This window comes from Falco naumanni, chromosome 4, assembly GCF_017639655.2.
Source record: "Falco naumanni isolate bFalNau1 chromosome 4, bFalNau1.pat, whole genome shotgun sequence".
NCBI lineage: Eukaryota > Metazoa > Chordata > Aves > Falconiformes > Falconidae > Falco > Falco naumanni.
In genome coordinates, this window is record NC_054057.1 from 82,948,795 (window position 1) to 82,966,438 (window position 17,644).

General features: G+C 50.5%; 1 protein-coding gene across 2 annotated transcripts; it reads left to right on the plus strand.

Annotated features, from left to right (window-relative positions):
- The first annotated feature begins 2,837 nt into the window (after nucleotides 1-2,837).
- Nucleotides 2,838-10,072, plus strand: CHST12 (carbohydrate sulfotransferase 12). 2 transcript variants are annotated; one of them, XM_040592748.1, is made up of 2 exons: nucleotides 2,838-2,952; nucleotides 8,302-10,072. In XM_040592748.1, exon 2 carries the CDS (start codon nucleotides 8,397-8,399, stop codon nucleotides 9,654-9,656), a length of 1,260 nt encoding a protein of 419 aa, XP_040448682.1. In that variant the 5' UTR covers nucleotides 2,838-2,952; nucleotides 8,302-8,396; the 3' UTR covers nucleotides 9,657-10,072. The 2 variants fall into 2 exon arrangements, with proteins under 2 accessions (XP_040448682.1, XP_040448683.1); XM_040592749.1 differs by lacking the exon at nucleotides 2,838-2,952 and adding an exon at nucleotides 3,059-3,190.
- Nucleotides 10,073-17,644: the final 7,572 nt, after the last annotated feature.

Below are 17,644 nucleotides of genomic sequence, written 5' to 3' on the forward strand. Positions count from 1 at the left end.
AATCTGAGTTAGCCATTTAACAACATACTGCTTCCACTGAAAGTGTCACCTTGGGATTTTCTTAAGGCAACGATCCTTAAGGCAAGATCCTAGTGCCTTTGCCAAACTCGCCCCTCCAAAGCCCGTGGCAATCTGTCTCTTCCCCATTTTGACTGGCTGGCTCAAATCGAAGCATGAGAAACTTGACTGAGTACTTTGTCTCCCCTGGCTTGCAGAGCCTGCAGATGGTGCCAGCAGTCGGCAAACGTAGCAGTCAGTCACCCGCTTGGGGACCCAGCCGAAGACTAAATAGAAGCCACCAGGGGAGCAAGACTCTTGGTGGCCCCAGCAGTTTGCAATGAATGTCAAGACTGCTGGAAGTCGAGGAAGCAGATGCAGGGAAGTGTGCCTTAAAATGTATTTTAGCTTCTGTGTTGTAACACTGAAAAGCAGAGGGAAGGCTAGCAGGGGGGAGAGGGACCTTATACATTGCAGATTGCTTTTTCCATACCCTGCTGCAAGTCTTTCCGCTGTACTGTGTTCTCTTGCTGTTAGCTTCACTTTAAGATAACTAGGGTGTTAACGGAGCCCAAGAGAAGAGAAAACCCTCATTTTCCCAGTAGCATTTGCCTCCCGGAAGCCGTCGGCACAGAGCCCAAGCTGCCTTTTTTCCCAGGGCAAAAGTGTGGATGCCACCCATGCATCCAAAAGGCTCCCTGACTATTAAAACCAAATGTAAATGCCTGAGAAATAGTTTCCCCATTCTCCCCTGCTGTCCCTGTGTGTTGCTGTGAAGCTAGGAGGTGTAACACACGCCCGGAATGCTGTTTGGGTGAGCAGATGTTTGGCTGTGAGAGCAGCCAGAGATTGCTCTAAGCTCTTTCTCATCTACAGAGCATTTCACATCAGAGTGCAGCCAGGAGAAGCAGCATGGTGATAGGTGAAGACCCTGATAAGAGCTAGCCTAGAGGTAAACCGTGGGAATGTGTTTTTCTTCTTGAAACAATTGTCTCTAGCCAGCAACCTTCTCCATAAGGGGCTTATTTGAAAATATTTCCCCTGCTTTTTAAATATGCTGCAAATAAAATGGTTCTGGTCATTGCACTGAATAAATGACTGCATGCCCCAAACAGGAGTGGCTTCCCTCCTAGGTCTGCCAAAGTATCTCAGATGACAATTTCAGGTAGGTCTGTGCCTTCGTCAAATGGATGAAGAACCCTCTTTTAAAGTTGCAGCACTTGCAAAGAATTCTCCTACGTGCTCTTTCTGACTTGCTGTGTGACACCGTGCACACATTTCTTGCTTTGCTATCTGTCAGGAAGTTAAGAGATAGTTCACTCCAGGGATGAGGAAGCTTAGATTACTTGTATTTATAAAATGCCTTAAAACCCTGAAGTGCGGATACAATGCCAAGCGCACGAGCTGGTGCAGCAAGCAGCTGATTTTCCTTTAGGAAACAGAAAGAAGCAAGAAGAGATGTGATGGCGAAGCAGAAAGTCAGGAATACTTGTTCCCTGGGGCTGACCCTTTCAGGTAAACAAAGATATAAAAAAAGAATATACAGATAAAATAAGCACAGACTGTAAACCAAACCTGTGCCAGCAGGTCTTAAGCCAAACCTGTATTTACAAGACCTCACATGACCTACAAACACTGAAGGACTAAAAGTGAGGGGAAATGGGGAGTTTTCCAAGCATATACATCTCCATTAAATACCTTTGGGCTGAATCACCATGGAAAGTTGCAGTGTTTGGAGCTATTTCATACAAAAAGTGGGACATTTGAGCTGAATGCAACAGTTTGAGGCTGTATCTCTGAAGGGGAGGTTGTGCAACAAAGAGTTTGACACTTTGCCATGACTGTTGTGAAGCCTATGAAGCCACATGATGTGCTAATTTCCCTGTTTGTAAAACCTGTGTTTCAAGTTTGTTAATAAATGTAAAAGTTGGGGTTTGAGAGCTTGCAGGTGGAATCTGTGAATTATCAGCTGTAGCTTTGATAACTGCTGCAGGTGGGGCTGCAGCCCATCTCTGCGCAAGGTGGGCCCATGCTCATTTTCAGTGCTGGGCTAACAGAGTTTTGCTTCTGTTCTTCTCCATTTTAAGTAAGAGTAGCAAAGGGAGCTTCAACCGTTCTGGGCTTTTCAAGCAGCGTTTTCTAGCCTTGCTGCATCCAGTATCTATACTTTGCTCGTAATAAAGCCTGCAGGGCTGGAACCCAAAAGGCTGGGGTTTCTTCCACAGAACAGCTTGGAACTGGCTATGTCTTACAGTGAGCTCCAGCTAGGAGCACTGATGGGTGTCAGGATGCTGTGTCCATCTTGGAACAGGGACTGTTGCCACCACAGCCACTGCTGGCTCATCCTCGTCCTGTCCCCGGGGCAGGGCAGATGCTGGATGGCGGATTCTTGTCTCTGCACCCCCGGTTTGCAGGGAAATTAAATACCCACGCGGGGCTGCGGTGTGGTGTGAGACCCCGGCGCAACCTGTACGACTTAAAAAATGAGGTTTAGGTTGAACCTTCCTCGCGTAATCGCTGGGAGCGGGCTCTGGCAAGGCAGCCACCTCAGGGCGCTCTGAGGGGAGAGCCGTCTCCTCGGGGCGGCCGCGCGCGCTTCCCGCCGCAGCCTCGGTCGCGCTGGGGTGGCGGGAAGCAGCCGGGCGCTGCTCCCCACCGGGGCGGCCCCTCCGCTCCCGGCCTGGCCTAGGGCCCCTCCCGGCGGGCGGCCCGCACCGACGGCGCCTCAGGGCCCGGCTCCCGGCAGCGGGGCGCGCCCGCAGGCCGCGGCAGCGGGGCAGGGCGGGCCACGGCCTCCCGCCGGCGGGCGGAGCGGCGCCTGCGCCGCGGCCCCGCGGGGACCCCCGTGCCCGGCGTCTCGCGAGAGGCGGCGGCGGCGCCCGGGTAGGGGCGGGACGGGGACGGGCAGTGGGAGGCGGCGGAGCGGCGAGGAAGGCTGCGCTGCCCGGCCGGGAGGTGAGCGCGGGGCCGCCCACGGCGGGGTGTGGACGGCCTCCGCCCGCGGACGGGGCAGGCCCCGGGGGTCGGCGCCTGAGGGGACGGCTTGGGCGGCAGCGGGGCGCGGGCGAGGCGGTCCCGGCGGGGGGTGCCGCCCCGCGGTGGTGCCGGACGAGCTCCGGTTTTGAGCCTCAGCAGGGGCGCGGCGACCCCTGCGCTGGCCTCTCCGCTCTGCCCGGCGGCCGTGGTGTGCTAGGTAGGGTGCAACGCCGGCCGGGACTGGGGGCGGGCGGGCTGCGGGCGCTGCGGGGCGGCGGGCGGCTCTGCCGGTTCCTTTTCGCTGAAGCATGACGGACCAGCTTTCGTGTTGCCGCCGGCGCTGGGCCCGTTCTGCAGCGTCGCCTCCGGGCTCGGGGGCTGCCGCGGTCCGGGCGGCTGCACAAGCACAGCCGGGCGGCAGCCGCCCCGGCGGAGCGCGGCTCTCGGCGTGGCTGCACGGAGGCAGCCGCGAACGGCGTTAGTCCCGCCTGAACTTCAGGCACAAAACTTCGCTGCGAGCTGAACTGCGTACAGCGCCCTACTCGGCTGGAAGGAGGTGCCCGGCGGGCACACGCCGGCGGGGCGAGCAACGGGCTCTGCCTCCTGGCCCCGGCCGCCACATCCAGCAGCCGCCCAGGGGTTTGCTCGCCCAGGCTGCGGCCGCCGGGGCCCATCCTGCCCCTGCCAGGCCAGGAGCGGCGAGTTCGCAGCTCCTGAAGTGTGTGACAGAGGGAGCGACCCAACGGGATGTGCTGCGAGTTTGGGAGTTTCCTCCTGGAAAGCTTAGAAATTGGTTATTGAGGCAACTTGCATGTATGGGTATTAAAACAGCACTGCCAAGCCTGTATAGAGCAGGCTTTGTGACAGCAGTGGGAGGGAAGGCTCTGGGTTAGCTGTGTAGATGAGGATGTATTGTTGCAGGTCTCTAGCGTATGTATGTGAGGCTGGGGTAAAACATGCAATGCAAGCCCTATTCTTTGTTTCAAGTATGCATTTATGCTAATGTAACTGCTGATATCGTTATATGGGTTAAAACACCCTGTTCTGCAAACGGTGCTATATTCTGGAAAGCTGTGGAGAAGCAATTTATTGATTGATGCCAAGCACATGAAAATAATATCTGGTTGTTGGTACAGGTCTGTCTGCTTTGGCTGATGGGAGCTCATTTGCCTGCACCTGCAGGAAGTTAAATTGGTTCCATTTCTCTAGAGGCTGGTTATTCCCTAGGCGTAACTGGTAGCAGGTGTGTACCATGATATGTGTAGAGGTGGCTGCATGGATGGAGTGAATGCTGGTGAATGCAGGTGCCCCGGGGGAAAGTATCCGTTTGAATTTGCCTTTTTTTTTTAAGTTCTCATTCCACCTCTTTCCATCTTCAGAAGCAGGTGAAGCCCAAGCAAGTTACCCAAAATCCCATATCCTCTTATGTTAAAAGGAGTGGTCACTGGAGGAGGTGAGCTGGTGCTTGGTGCCTGACCTGTGCCGTGCACTTCCCTGTGGGGACTTAGGAGAAGTGGGAGAGGGACAAGCCTGGGGAAACACAAAGCAAGAAAAGATGGAATCTGCACCCAAGCCTTTGGAGGCACAGTCACTTCAAAACCATCACTATTCAGACATGAGTTATTGTCCCCTGTTTCCAGTACATACCCGTGTGTAAGCTCCTGTATTTTCTTTAGGCTGTACTGCTCCTCTAAGTGAGCTGGACTTCGTTTCAGTTTCAAAGAGAGGCTGTGAGAGGATGTAGTCCTCGCAGAAATCGGAGAGGAGCGGAAGAAAGAGACAGGAATTATGTAATCTCATGTTTGCCCTGAGAACAAATAGTTACAGTTGGGCTGTGAAGTGCAAATAAGGTTTCCAAATCCCTGAGGAGTTGCATCTGTAATAGTTTTTGCAATAATAGCACTGGGGACACATAGCCCCGTTCTGGTTTTAAATGTGAGTTCGAGAGGTCGTTACTTGATATGGCAGCTTGTGATACGAGAGGATGGGACCAGTGACCTTGGCCCTCAGTGCCTATCTCAGGCCTGGGGTGCGGAGAAGAGTCTGCTTCACACCCAGGCTGGCTTCAGGTTGGAGATGATCATGGGATGGCTGCTCAGAAGGCTCTGTAGGATGGTTATAGCACTTGGTCCATTTCCCAGTTTGCCAGCGTCATGTCACAGAAGCAGCTTTGTGTGGATACTGGTGCACGTTCTTGTTGGCTGGTGACTTTGGGTTAAACTTGAATGTAAATTCTTGGCTCCACTTGGAGGCTTTTCCTTTTGATTCTGGCAAGGGGAGGATGGAGGCGTGTTCCCTCTGATGTGTACAGAGACCTCTAATTTTTGCTTTCAGTCTGGCATCTTTTATGAAGTGCTCAGGAGGAGGATGTATTGTAGTCAATAGAGTAACTGTTTTCTGCAGTGTTTTTCTCGTGAGGGGGAATAAGCTGTGTTACTGCTTTTTTCCAGGATTCCTCTCTGGCACTGATAGAGTTAATAGAAGTGGAGTCATTTCGATTCTGTGCTGCTCGCTGCTGTACGTCTTGGAAAAGCCAAACTCTCTGGCAGGCCTGCGTGCTGTGTCCTGGAAAGCAGGCTTGAGCCCTTGGGGTGCACTCGGTAAAGCTACATTATGGTGGTGGTGGCTTTGACAAAGAGCCCTCCTTCCGTTTGCCTGAGGAATGCGTGTGCCACACACAGCGTCTCATTTGCTTCTGTCGCTGCTGCTGAGAGGGATGATCTGTCTGCGCCAAGGTGGGACAGCTTTGCAGAAATGCTAGCAGGCTGCTGTGCTGCCCGGAGCTGTGGAGACTGCTGGGTATAGGGATGGCAGAAAGGGATGCTCCATGCAGTTTTCTGGGCTTGCTGCATTCCAGCCAGCCTAAAGGTCTCAAGCAGCGTTGGAAGCACAGTGTGCTAGGGATTATGTGCGCAGTGGGCATCCTATTCATCCAGAATAGGAAGCAGTCCCTGCCCTGAACAGCTAACCAACTCAAAAGCAAGAACAGATTTAGGCAAAACGCAAACCCAGAAGTGTGCCAAGCAGTAGGCTTGGCAGCATCACACCATTATCTTCTGCTGTTGGATTGAGATGCTTGGCCTGAAGTGCTGACACACAGATGTAATTTGCCCCTTCTTTAACTTTGTGCTCATCTCTCTGGGTGTTCCTTCTTATATCTGCTCCATCTTCAATCTTGACTAGCTAAATGTAGAAGATTACTGCTGAGTAATACCTGCTTCTTGCTCTGCAGAGTGCAAAGTGTTATGCCTGCAGTTCCTTCACCTCCTCTTCACATGTAGAATAAGAGCCTGGCTCCAGGAAACACAGCGTTTGGTGTTGTAGTGCAAAGCCATGTGTTAGGCTACAGCTACACTGAATTTCTGGCTCTCGCTACTACTTCTGAAGCGTAAATAAATACACCCGGGTGGAAAAAACCTAAATATTCAGTCCTGCATTTTATATCTTTTGGGACAAGCTGAGCAAATACTTTGATATGTAACTGTATCTGCTATTGTTCCTGGTTGTTACTAAGTTCTGGTCTAATGCTTTTTTTCTAGTATTTGAAACCAGGACTTTGATTGTTAAATCTGGCATCCCTGAGGCGTAAGCACAGCCACAAAGATGGCTCTTTAGACAAGTTGTTCAGTGCAAGGCTGCTGTGAGCTTCAAAGGTGCTGAGCACGTTTCTCCCGGGAATGACAGAGCTTGGCAGTTTTGCCTATCTGGACTCTCGTTCTTTGCATCCCTGTACAGGGTGGGGTCGATGCTGTTTAAGAGTGGCATGTGAACTGCCTTGGGAGCAACCTCCGTTTCTGGAGGAAGAGAGACCCCAGTCTTCATTTTGAAAAGCTTTTCAGGACAGCTTACCCTGAAGTGGCTTTGTTTTCAGAGCTGGTGTTCACAGCGTTTGTCCTGAAGTCATTAGAAAGAATGAGAATGTCCGCAGAAAGGGCGGCTCTTGTTTTCTATCAGTAGGTGCTGTTCTGTGTTGATAATCAGGGGCTGGACTGTGTTTGGAGGGGAGATTAGAGTGACTACTTTTTGCTTGTCTTCTGACGTTAAACCTAGCAGAGAGAGACTGTAAAACAGCCAACCTTGGTTTCTCTCTCAAAATATCAGATAGCTGCTTCTCACTTTATGTTGTTGTTGTTCCCTGGCTGTAGGCACTGGCTCCTTGATCACTTGGGGAGAGAGCAAGGCTGGTTTGCCAGCCTGCCTCTGCTCGGAGCCTTGGACCAGAAAACATGCAACAGGGTGAGTAGACAGATCTCCCTTGAGGAGCTTTCTGGTGGAAAGATGCTGGGAGTCAGCAGGGAAGCAGTGAAAAGATGAGACTGGTTGAAGTAAAACCAAATCTGCTGCACCCTCCAAAAAAGTTCTTCTGAAACAGCCTTGTAACAGCCTGTCTTTGGTGGTCAAGGGTTGTTAGGGATGAGTGGGATAGAAATATAAGTTACGTTAAACAGGAGAAGAGGTCCTGACTCAACAGAGTCCAGGTATGGACAAAGATTTACCAGGGCATCCTTAATCTTGGAAATCATTCAGTTAAAAGTGATCGTTCCTTTAGATCTTTATTGATGTGTGGCTCTTACTGGGACCGTGTCCCTTTTGCGGGTTTTTGTAGGAAAACTGCAATCTCTGTTCTTGACAAAGTGAAGTAGCTACTAAGAAAGGTCATGGAGATGACATCTACTGGGTGCCTTCACACAGGTTAGATAAGGTGATATGTTCAGGTCAGTGGTGTTCTCTCAACAGGGGCTTGCTTTAGCCACTGAGACAGTGCCATCTTCAACTATGTATTTATAGCTCCAATAAGGTCTTTGTTTTCAGCATGGTGGTAACAGAACATTTTCATGGGAAGATGAGGCCACAGTGTGGAACCACAAGCTAAAGTCATGGATTGAGCGCACTTTCTTCCTGTTGTGTGTTATGTATGTTTAAAAGTCAAGGAGATCTGAAAGGTAGTTGGCGCTGCATACTTTCTGTATATAGTTGTGGTTAATACTCTCAGACTTCCTTCTGTGATCTCTAGGCCTGAAATCTTTATATTTTATTTATTTTTTAAAATTAAAAAAGAGTTTCTCTTGAAATCACTTGACTCTAGAAGCTTGAGATTGATAAAACCCCCATGATTGATATGGAAACTGGTAAAATGGCAAGATTATGCCGCCTTTTGGCCCATCAGCTTTTCTCCATGGGGTCTCTGTGAGTACTGCAGACTCATGCAGCTCCCCCCATGTGGAAATCAATGGTCAGCCCCTCAACGAGTCTGGACTGTGCAAGGTTATTCTCTCCAAACCAGCACCATTAAGAGTTCAACTAACTTTTTTTCTGGTACCTTTCCAGGCTCCTGGTCTGCAGCGCCATGCTGGGTCCCAAGCCTCACTCTGCAAGACAGAGATGAATCCAGGTGAAAGCCAGCTATCACAGTAGGTGTCAGGATGACCAAAGCACGGCTCCTCCGTCTCTCTGTGGTGCTGGTCTCCATCTTCATGATCCTCCTGATCATTGTGTACTGGGACAACGTGGGAACAGCTCACTTCTACCTACATACGTCCTTCTCCAGGCCTCATTCCCCAGGAGCCATCCCTGGTATCACGGCAGGTGAAGACTGGGAAGCCTTGCCAGATGTGGATGAATTTTTGGCAAAGCTGCTTAGTTCAAGCCTGAAACAGAATAGCTCTGTCCCCCGAAAGACAGAACAGGTACTTGTCCAGGGCTCCAGCAAGCCTGTGGTGAGCAATTTGGAGGAGAATGTGAGGGGTTATGACTGGTCTACGCACAATGATAGAAACAGCTTGGACCAAGAGAAACTGCAGATAGAGAGGCAGAGAACGTTGCGGGAGTTTTGTGCCAATTCTAGCTTCACCTTCCCCACCAAGGAGCGCTCCTTTGACGACATCCCAAACTACGAGCTCAACCACCTGATTGTAGATGACCGCCACGGAATCATCTACTGTTATGTCCCCAAGGTAGCCTGCACCAACTGGAAACGGGTGATGATTGTGTTAAGTGAGAGCCTGCTGGACCAGGGGGTCCCATACCGGAACCCTCTGGATATCCCCCGGGAACACGTCCACAACACCAGCACCCACTTGACATTCAACAAATTCTGGCGCCGTTACGGGAAGTTCTCCCGGCACCTCATGAAGATCAAGCTGAAGAAGTACACCAAGTTCCTCTTTGTACGGGACCCTTTTGTCCGCCTCATCTCTGCCTTTCGCAGCAAATTTGAGCTGGAGAATGAGGAGTTCTACCGGCGTTTTGCCATACCCATGCTAAAGCTGTACTCCAACCATACCAACCTTCCCACCTCTGTTAGTGAGGCCTTTGGGGCAGGCCTCAAAGTCTCCTTTTCTGACTTCATCCAGTACTTACTGGATCCCAGGACAGAGAAGATGGCCCCCTTCAATGAGCACTGGAGGCAGGTTTACCGTCTGTGCCATCCATGTCAGATAGACTATGATTTCATCGGAAAGCTGGAGACGCTGGATGAGGATGCTGCTTACCTGTTGCAGCTCCTCAAAGTGGACAGGCTGCTTCGCTTCCCCCCCAGCTACCGGAATAGGACTGCCAGCAGCTGGGAAGATAACTGGTTTGCCAAAATCCCATTGGCTTGGAGGCAGCAGCTGTACAAGCTTTATGAAGCAGATTTTGTACTCTTTGGCTACCCCAAGCCAGAGAACTTGCTTAAAGACTAAAAGTGATTGGGCAGTGGGTGTGGGAGGGAACATCTGAAATACCAAAAATGTTTAAAGCCTCCTCATTTTTGCTGTTAACTCCCTTCCCCATAAAGGTTGGTACAATGGAATATATTTTTTCTACCGCTTCCCCTTCCATTTTTGCAATAATGCCAGAGTCCAGGGTATTCCAGCCAGCTGTGCACATGCAAAAAATGCCAGTTTTTTTGTTATCATTTATTTTGTTTTTTAAAATGCCCCCATATTTTGCAATGGGTCGCTGCCCTTGGTTACTCTGCCAGTTGTGTCCTTCAGTAGCTTTTTATTAATACTTTTTAAAAATTAATATATTTAAGATATTTAATACAAACTGTGTGTTGTGGCAAAGGAAAGGAAGGAATAAAAAAAAAAAAGTAAAAGAAAAACCCAAGAGATTATGCACTTGCCTCTGTGTGTTATCTCAGGGCTGCTGTTCCGAAGGTCTGAGGTTTGCAGAGCCCTCGGATTTCTTTGGGAGCTGATTTTGTCAGTGGTGCCTTCAGCAGCTGCGTCTGCTGGTGGTGGCTCTGAGCTGGGCTCAGGGCAGATTGGGTGGGTCAGTGCCTGACTGTCACAGTCCTGGATGCATACCAGGGCTCCGGTGATGCGTGCTGCTTGTGGCTGGTGAGCGTGATGCCAAGGTCACAGGAAGGAAATGGCGGTTGAGAGCAGTGACAACAAGCCCCGTGATGTGTTTAAGGATGGCAGGTGGCCAGCGTGGTACCTCTGCGCTGCTTCATCTTTTGGCAGAGTGGTGGTGGGACTCAACTTTCCAAAAAGCTGAGCTTCCTCATCCCCTGTATTCCTTGCTAGTGCGGAACATCTTCCATGACATGTCCCGTTCCAGGATGGTGCCTGAAGTTCTTGGGGGTTGTGGCCTGCATGGATGGCGGAGCATGCTCTTGGGTGGACACGGTGTCCAGAAATTGGCATCCAGGCTTCATACTGCAGCAGCTAAGGCAGAAACAGAGGTCGCTGTCGTAGCTGCTTACAGGACAGGGAGCTGGTGTGCTGCTCTGGCCTGGTCACCGCTGCGTACAGTGCGGGTCCCTTGAGAACTGTGCTATGTCCTCATTTCTGTGCACGCTTTAAGGGGAGGTGGCAAGGATGCAGATGCTTATCCCTGGAAGAAGAAGATCCGAAAGGTTTCTTTCAATAAACAAGCATCAAGGTGAACTCGAAGTTCATTTGTTTTCAGAGTGCCAGCTACTGCTTGTGATGCTGCATCCTCATCCACTGCCTTTCTGTTTATATGGAATGACTGATGCAGATCTAATCATCTGCCTTGCTGGGACCTGCTGCAGGAGTGATGGTTGCCCACTGTGCTGGGAACACGTGGGCTGCTTCCTAAAGGAGATTAATGCTTTTGGAGAGACTTTTTGTGTCTCATCAGCTGAATCTGCTTCTCTTTTTCTCTCTGAATTGCTCTGCAAAAACTGTCTGCTTAGCAGATTGGGCAGGCAACTCTTTCAGAGCTGAAATGCATAATTATTTCCCTGGGCTGTGGGTGGTATCGGTGATTAAGGTTCAGGGTCAGGCCTTGGGAAGCAGCCTTGTGTTTTGGGCAGACTTCTTTATGTTGGCCTTTTACTCAGTTTCTCTCCAAGGCCATTGGCAGATGTGACTTTTCCTCCCTCTCTCCTTGCTTCCCCAGCGTCTGTACACATACATCTTCTTGGTATTGCATGCTTTTCCTAGTGAATGCGCTGTATCAAGCTTTTTAACCTATAAATGAAAGGTAATTGCTGGTAGTTATGCTTAAAACAAAGGGGTTGTTTCTCATTGCATTCGCGCCACTCTTCTGAATTTCTGCAGAGATATTTGCAGTTTAAATGAGCCTGAAGCCATGATCAAGGTCTCTGTGCTTAGCTCTTCACAGCTTGGGGAAAAAGGAAGTGCCTGTTTCTGAGTCATTATTTAAAACTAATAATAGAAAAGTGTTGATCTATTCAATTTTTTTCCAGTTACCAGCTTAATTGCTGCAAAACAAAGTTGTTGAGAATCTCGTCTCTTGTAATGAGTAATCCCGGGAGTCTCTTGGTTTCTGCTACATTTACATTTCTTCAGGGTGGGTTCATGTTGCTCTTCAAAGATACAGCATGAATGTTTTTTCATCTCTTGTCTTTACAAAGTGTTTATTTTTTCTCTGTTTTAATTTAAATTTAATTGCTGTTTAGTATGTGTAGACGTGAGTGACTGGGACCGTAATGCAGATGCTTCCTTCCAGCTGCTTCCCTCGCACCTCTTGATCTGGGCCTGTCTCTTCCTGCCCCTCTGACCAGTGCTTAGCCAGTGCACCCCAGTGACGCCAGCTCGCCCTGCAAACCAGCTGCTGCCTCTTCGTCCATGGTTGTCCTGTGATTCATGGCCATGGCTTGTCCCAGGCGAGAGCCCAGGAGCATCTTTTCAAGGTCACTGGCTGTCAGTCATCTGAGGCAGAGGAGGAATGGGTTGCAGGGTGTTTTTTTTGGCATTGTTTTTGGCAGCAAGGTCTTGGCTGTGCAGTTGGCAGAGAAGGTGCAAAATGGCTGCAAATCCTGCCCGACAGCTGCTCCGTGTGATGTGAGAGTGTGTCCTCTCCTTATGGCTGCCTTGTAATTTAACAGCAACGGAAGAAAAAGCTCTCCCTTCCTTTGTGGATACTGGCTAGAGAGGGGAGACATGGATGCACTGACTTCTCTCTCCCTGTCCAAAGCTGGATAAAGGGGGTAAATTCCAGCATTATGTGCTATAACCACCCTGCATCACGCTAAGGTCCAAAGCAGCCCATGTGCAAGGTTCAGCAGGCTGCCTGCATCCCAATGGCTTTCTCAGCCTCTCTAAGTGCCGCAGTCAGGCGAGTGTATGGATGGCATAAGGCCACTGGGGGCTCTGTCGTCTTATTTTCCCTCTTTCACCCCATCAAGTCCAGCTTTCGTTGACATATAAGACATGTTAGTATTTGTGGACTCACACCCAACCAACATGCTGGATGCTTTCAGCTCTCTCCTCATTACCACACTTCAGAGCATGTGCTGGGAGAAGCAGTAAAGCTCAAGTGGAGAGGGTTCACGTTGCAGTCGATGGTTTCTGGGTTTAAAACTTCTTGTTCCTTGCTGCTCTTTTCTTTTGAAGCCCTCCTTCCCCACCCTTCCGCCACTGTGAATGTATTGTTGAGAAGTCAAAGGGGATCCAGGCTGTGCTGAGCTTTGTGGTAAGACCACTGGGTTGCTAGAACTGGGATGTAGCCTACAGCTTTAGGAATGTGCATTTTTTGTGGGTTTCTTGCTCTGTTCTGATGATGTAAAAGGCAGGGGGAGGGGGAAGGACAAAGAGTTCAACCAGCCATGCTTCCTTCCCCCCTGGTTTCCTAAAGGAGCTGGAATTTGGTATTTGACAAATAATGGCAGAATGATCGGAAAGGGCAGGCGGTATGCATCTGTGCTGGCCTGAAGTCAGAAGAGAACTAAAAATCCTGGAGTGTAGATGGTTATGATGCTAGTATTGATTCTATAAGGGCTGGAAAAATGCTTTGAAGCAGCCTTTTTGTGTCTGAATAAACCTGGCTTTGTCATTTCGTGCTCAGCCTGCAAAGTTACATCCTGTTCCCCTCCTGGCTTGCTTTTCCCTGGGGTTGACCACTTGGCCAAAGTCAGCATGGAGTTTCTAACCAGGCAGAACTGACGTGTAGATGCAAAAATAACCTGGGGGTTGACCAAGGTGTTTTGATCTGGGTAGAACTGAGACCAGCTGTAGCACTAGCTCAGTGTTGAAGCAAAAGTCTTTACACAACCACTGAACAGACTCTGTCCCTTGCTGTTTGATGCTGCATTCACTGCTATGGTAGAACATTTGTGACCTGGCCCTGCAGCCCCTGTGTCCTCCAGGGAAGGACTGTCAGGCCTCGGAGCTCTTTGCATTTTGAGCAGTGACATGGCTTTACCAGGGTACGGGATGTCCTTAACACATGGGTACCTTTGCATCTCGGTAGTTTTTGTCTTAACCCTTTAAATTCATTTGTGGTTTAGGGGGACAAAATTGCAAACCCTTTACGCATGAACAACTGAGATTTGCCCTGGGATAATGTGCGAGATGAAGTGTTTTGGCTGTGTGTTTTGCATCCCTCAAGGTGGCACTGGCAGGATAGAGGGCAGGGGATGAATGGTAGCATTGAAAGGGGGGCGAAGAAAAGCTAGTTTGTTCCTCCTTATGTAAGCTGGACCTTCGTGGCAGCCCGCGGGGAAAGCCGGTGACTTGGCAGGGTGCTGCGTGGCTGTGGTGCAGAACGGTGCCAGGGAGGGTGCGGGGTGTGGTGACTTACAAGCAGGCCGTGTTGCTTGAATTTAAGGGCTTGCCCATGTTGGTCTTGCTCCTAAGCCCTCTAGTCAAGGGCAGGAAGGGAATAAAAAGCAGAATTTAATAAAGCCATCGATACCTGGCTGTTTGGGGAAGAGATGAGGAGGGTGGGTGGCACACTCCCCTTGATTAAATCAAATTGAGAATGTGGCTTGGACTGTGGAGATAGAGGTTTGTCCTTGTGGGAGCTAGGTAGCATTTGGCCTGGGTGCTGTGGGAGAGCCCAGTGCTGGGACGGGAGCAATGCGGGGGAGCCCTGTGCCAGGACAGGAGCTATGTGGGGGAGCCTGGTGCCAGGATGGGAGCGATGTGGGGGAGCCTGGGATGGGACGGGAGTGATGCTCAGCAGGGCAGTGGAGCTGGCTGAGCCTCTCACTACAGTTGCTGTGTCTGTGTGAGGTGCTGTTGGATCTGGGGCTGTGTGGCTGCTCTGCAGTGGCCCATCTGAAACACATTTTCTGTTCCTGAGTTCTGACAAGTGCTGCTGCCGCTCCCCCCAGCCTGGCTCCCATGGCAGCAGGAGACCAGCTTTCACACCCGCTGGCAGCAGCGACTCCTGTTGCGGGTGCCCTGTGAAACCATTGTGCAAAGCACCACTGGAACCTGCAGGCAGGCTCTGGCGCTCAGCAGGAGCTTTTATTTGTGCAACCTGTGTTGCAGGTCGTGTCCAGCCTTTGGGTTACAAGGGGCTGCAGTATGGGGCATCTGAATACACTTAAACAGTGAGTGACACCCCACACCCCTACTCCTGCCTGCTGGCTTACTGCTGGAGCTGGGAATCGGGCCCTGCTGCCTTTTCCCTGCGAGACGTGAGGTTTTTTCCCTTGTCTCTTCTCAGTGTCCTCTGTCTGGCACTTACCAGTGTCCCCTCCAGCATCCTGACGTGCTGTGGTGCCTTCCCATGGGGCTGGCTGTGGTGGCCCGATGTCTTCACAGCCCTGCTTTGTCTTGTTGTTTGTGGTTTTGCCTCATTCAGGGATGGCTTAAAATATTTAAAAAAAATAAGAAGTGGAGAAGTTGTAGCAGCTGGTTCCTGTCAGGAGGGAGGTGTGGGATCAGCAGCCCGACCCTTGACAAGGAGGGAGGGAAGTTTCCACACCAAAACTCCCTGGATGTGTGTTTGGGCACCCTAAGCCAAACCTCTTTAAACTTGAGCCTTTCTTGCTTTTTAATGCTCAGAAAACACAGCTGCCCCGCCTGAAGATGGTGTTTCCTTGCCTGGGGAGGCTTTGGGTCACAGTCTCAGCTTCTCTTTCATGTCTTGTTTCTGCCCGGGGCAGCGCCGGCCAGAAGTGGGGGGTGATATATCTGTTTGCCAGCAGCGGAGTGCAAGCGTTCGGGCTCTCACCACCCACAGACCGACAGAAATGTGGTGAAATCAGGAGCAAACCTGACACTCAAAGCGATGGAAGCCCCTGAAGAAAGCTGTCGCAATATTCAGTGGAAAGCAGTCACTTTTCTGCAGGTGTTTTGTTTCTTTGTGAGCCTTTGTGTTTCTTTGTGAGACTGGAAAATTAATTGTTGCTACAGAATGCCAAAGGCTCCAAAAAGCCACACAGAAAGAGGTGATTAAAAAATAATCTATGGTGCTAATGGAGAATGGTGCAGTAATTTTAGCAGGCTGCCCCAGAGGGGAAGCGGGCAGGTGAGCAGGGCTGTGCATCAGTCTTTGCTCACCGTTTATACCTTAAGACTACTGCTTTTTATTTCTTTGGCTTTTCAGGTGTTGATGTCCTTGCCGTCTGGACCGTGAGGTTTGGACACGGCTGGTAGGGTCCATCACATTTGGAGAGAGACGACTCCCGGGCTGTGGTGGGATGCAGGGTGGCGGGAGATTCCCTTGCAGGGGCTGGTGTGAACACAGGTGTCACAAACCCAGGGACTGGTGCAATGGACTGTGTCCTCCTCAAACCAAGAGGCAGAGCTGAGGAGCACGTTTTTCATTAGGAGTGCTGCTAATTGTTTGTTGTAAGCCCTTTGGTGAGTTACTCAAGCTGTGTTCTGTTTGTCCCCTGTAGTGGAGCTGTGGGAGATACCTCTGGAGATGTTTTCTGAAGGGCTCTGGGGTGTGAGCTGTGTCCACGGGAGGTGTGGAGGTCTCCAGGAGGAGCAGTGCCTTGGGTGGGAATGTTGGAAGACAGGGCTGCAGCATTCAGCGCTGAAAGCCATGTAAAACTGCTTCAAACCAGACTTCTCTTACCACAGGGTGAGTCTGGAAGCTGTTGGCCTGAAAACTGTCTGTATTGATTCAAGCAGTACGTACCCTTCAGAGAGCTCAAGGGCTTGTGTGGGTCTGCGGGCCAAACTGAGCTATGAAAATGCACAGAGGTCACGGCTCACCGTCCTGTGCTATCCCTGGCTGGCTTCCAGGCAGCTCGGGATGCAGGGGAGGCATGGAGCATGCCATCCCTCTGAACAAAATGTCTGTCTTTATCTTGGAAAATGCTGGACATCCTTGAGCAGAGGGTGCTCAGCCAGCTAAGATGGCAGTAAGCAGTAGCGGGGCTGTTGCTTTTCGTCTAATGAAGGAGTTTGTAATTTTGTCTCAGGTTCTTATCCTTAGACTGTGCCTAACTGGGTGTCAGACTGTGCCAGTATCAAAATACTCCCAGCCTTGCCCAGCCCCCGTGTTAATGAAGGAGACTTTTCCTGACCCACCAGGCAGTGCCTTCACGAATCCGATGTTTTATCCCCCAGGCAGATGGATCACACGCAGCTTTGGCAAAGCCACTTTATGTGGCAGAGAATCTGCAGTTTCAGTGTTTATTTCTCTGTTGTTGCAGGAATTCAAAACGGGTGGAAGAAAATGCCATCGGGATTGACTCTTGTTTTGTTTGGACCCTGGACAGGTCTCTGGAAAACATAGGAGGAGCGCAGGGGACAGAAAAGAGCCAAGAAGATGTGTCAAAAAGACAGTGGCCGCCAAAAGTGTGGTCAGCAGGGAGTGGAGCAGGGCTGGGGATGCGGTTCTGAAGGATAGAAAGGGTGGGGGGAGTTGAGGGCATCTCCAAACAGAATGGGGATGCTACAGAGTGGGTAAATGCTGAGGGGAGGGAGAGGGGCTGCTGAGAAACCAAGTGCCATGGAGACCTGCCCCATTTGCTTCCCCAGGGGTTGGGAGCAGGGACCAAAGCAGAGAAAAGAAATAATTGAATAAGTAAGCGATGAAAGCTTATCAGAATACAGTGGGCAAAATCCAAGGAGGCCTGATACACAATGCAGGTTCAGATTATCCAGAGTAGATGTGGCTTTGTGAATGATGGTGGGACTTATAGGTTTGGACTGAATAAGCAGTTACTTAGAGGTAGACTAAAAATAGCAGTGGGCTAAGGTGCTTCTTGCGTGCACTGGGAGAGGAGGGCTTGCAGCTTCACCAGCTGCCAGGCTCTGCGAGCAGGGCAATGTCCATAGGGGATGGAAGCGCAGGAGAGATGGTGGCCATGACCTTTCACATGCTGTTGGGCACCTCTGTCTATCTCCAGTTTTTCCCTCTCTCAACCTCTGTATGTCTGATTGATTTCAGACTGTATATTTTGGCTCTTGGGTAAATCAGAAGTATTTGTCACCTAGAATGATCACGCTGAGAGTATAAAGCTTTTTAGAAAGCCTTCAGTGACCTTTAGCTAATGGGAAAT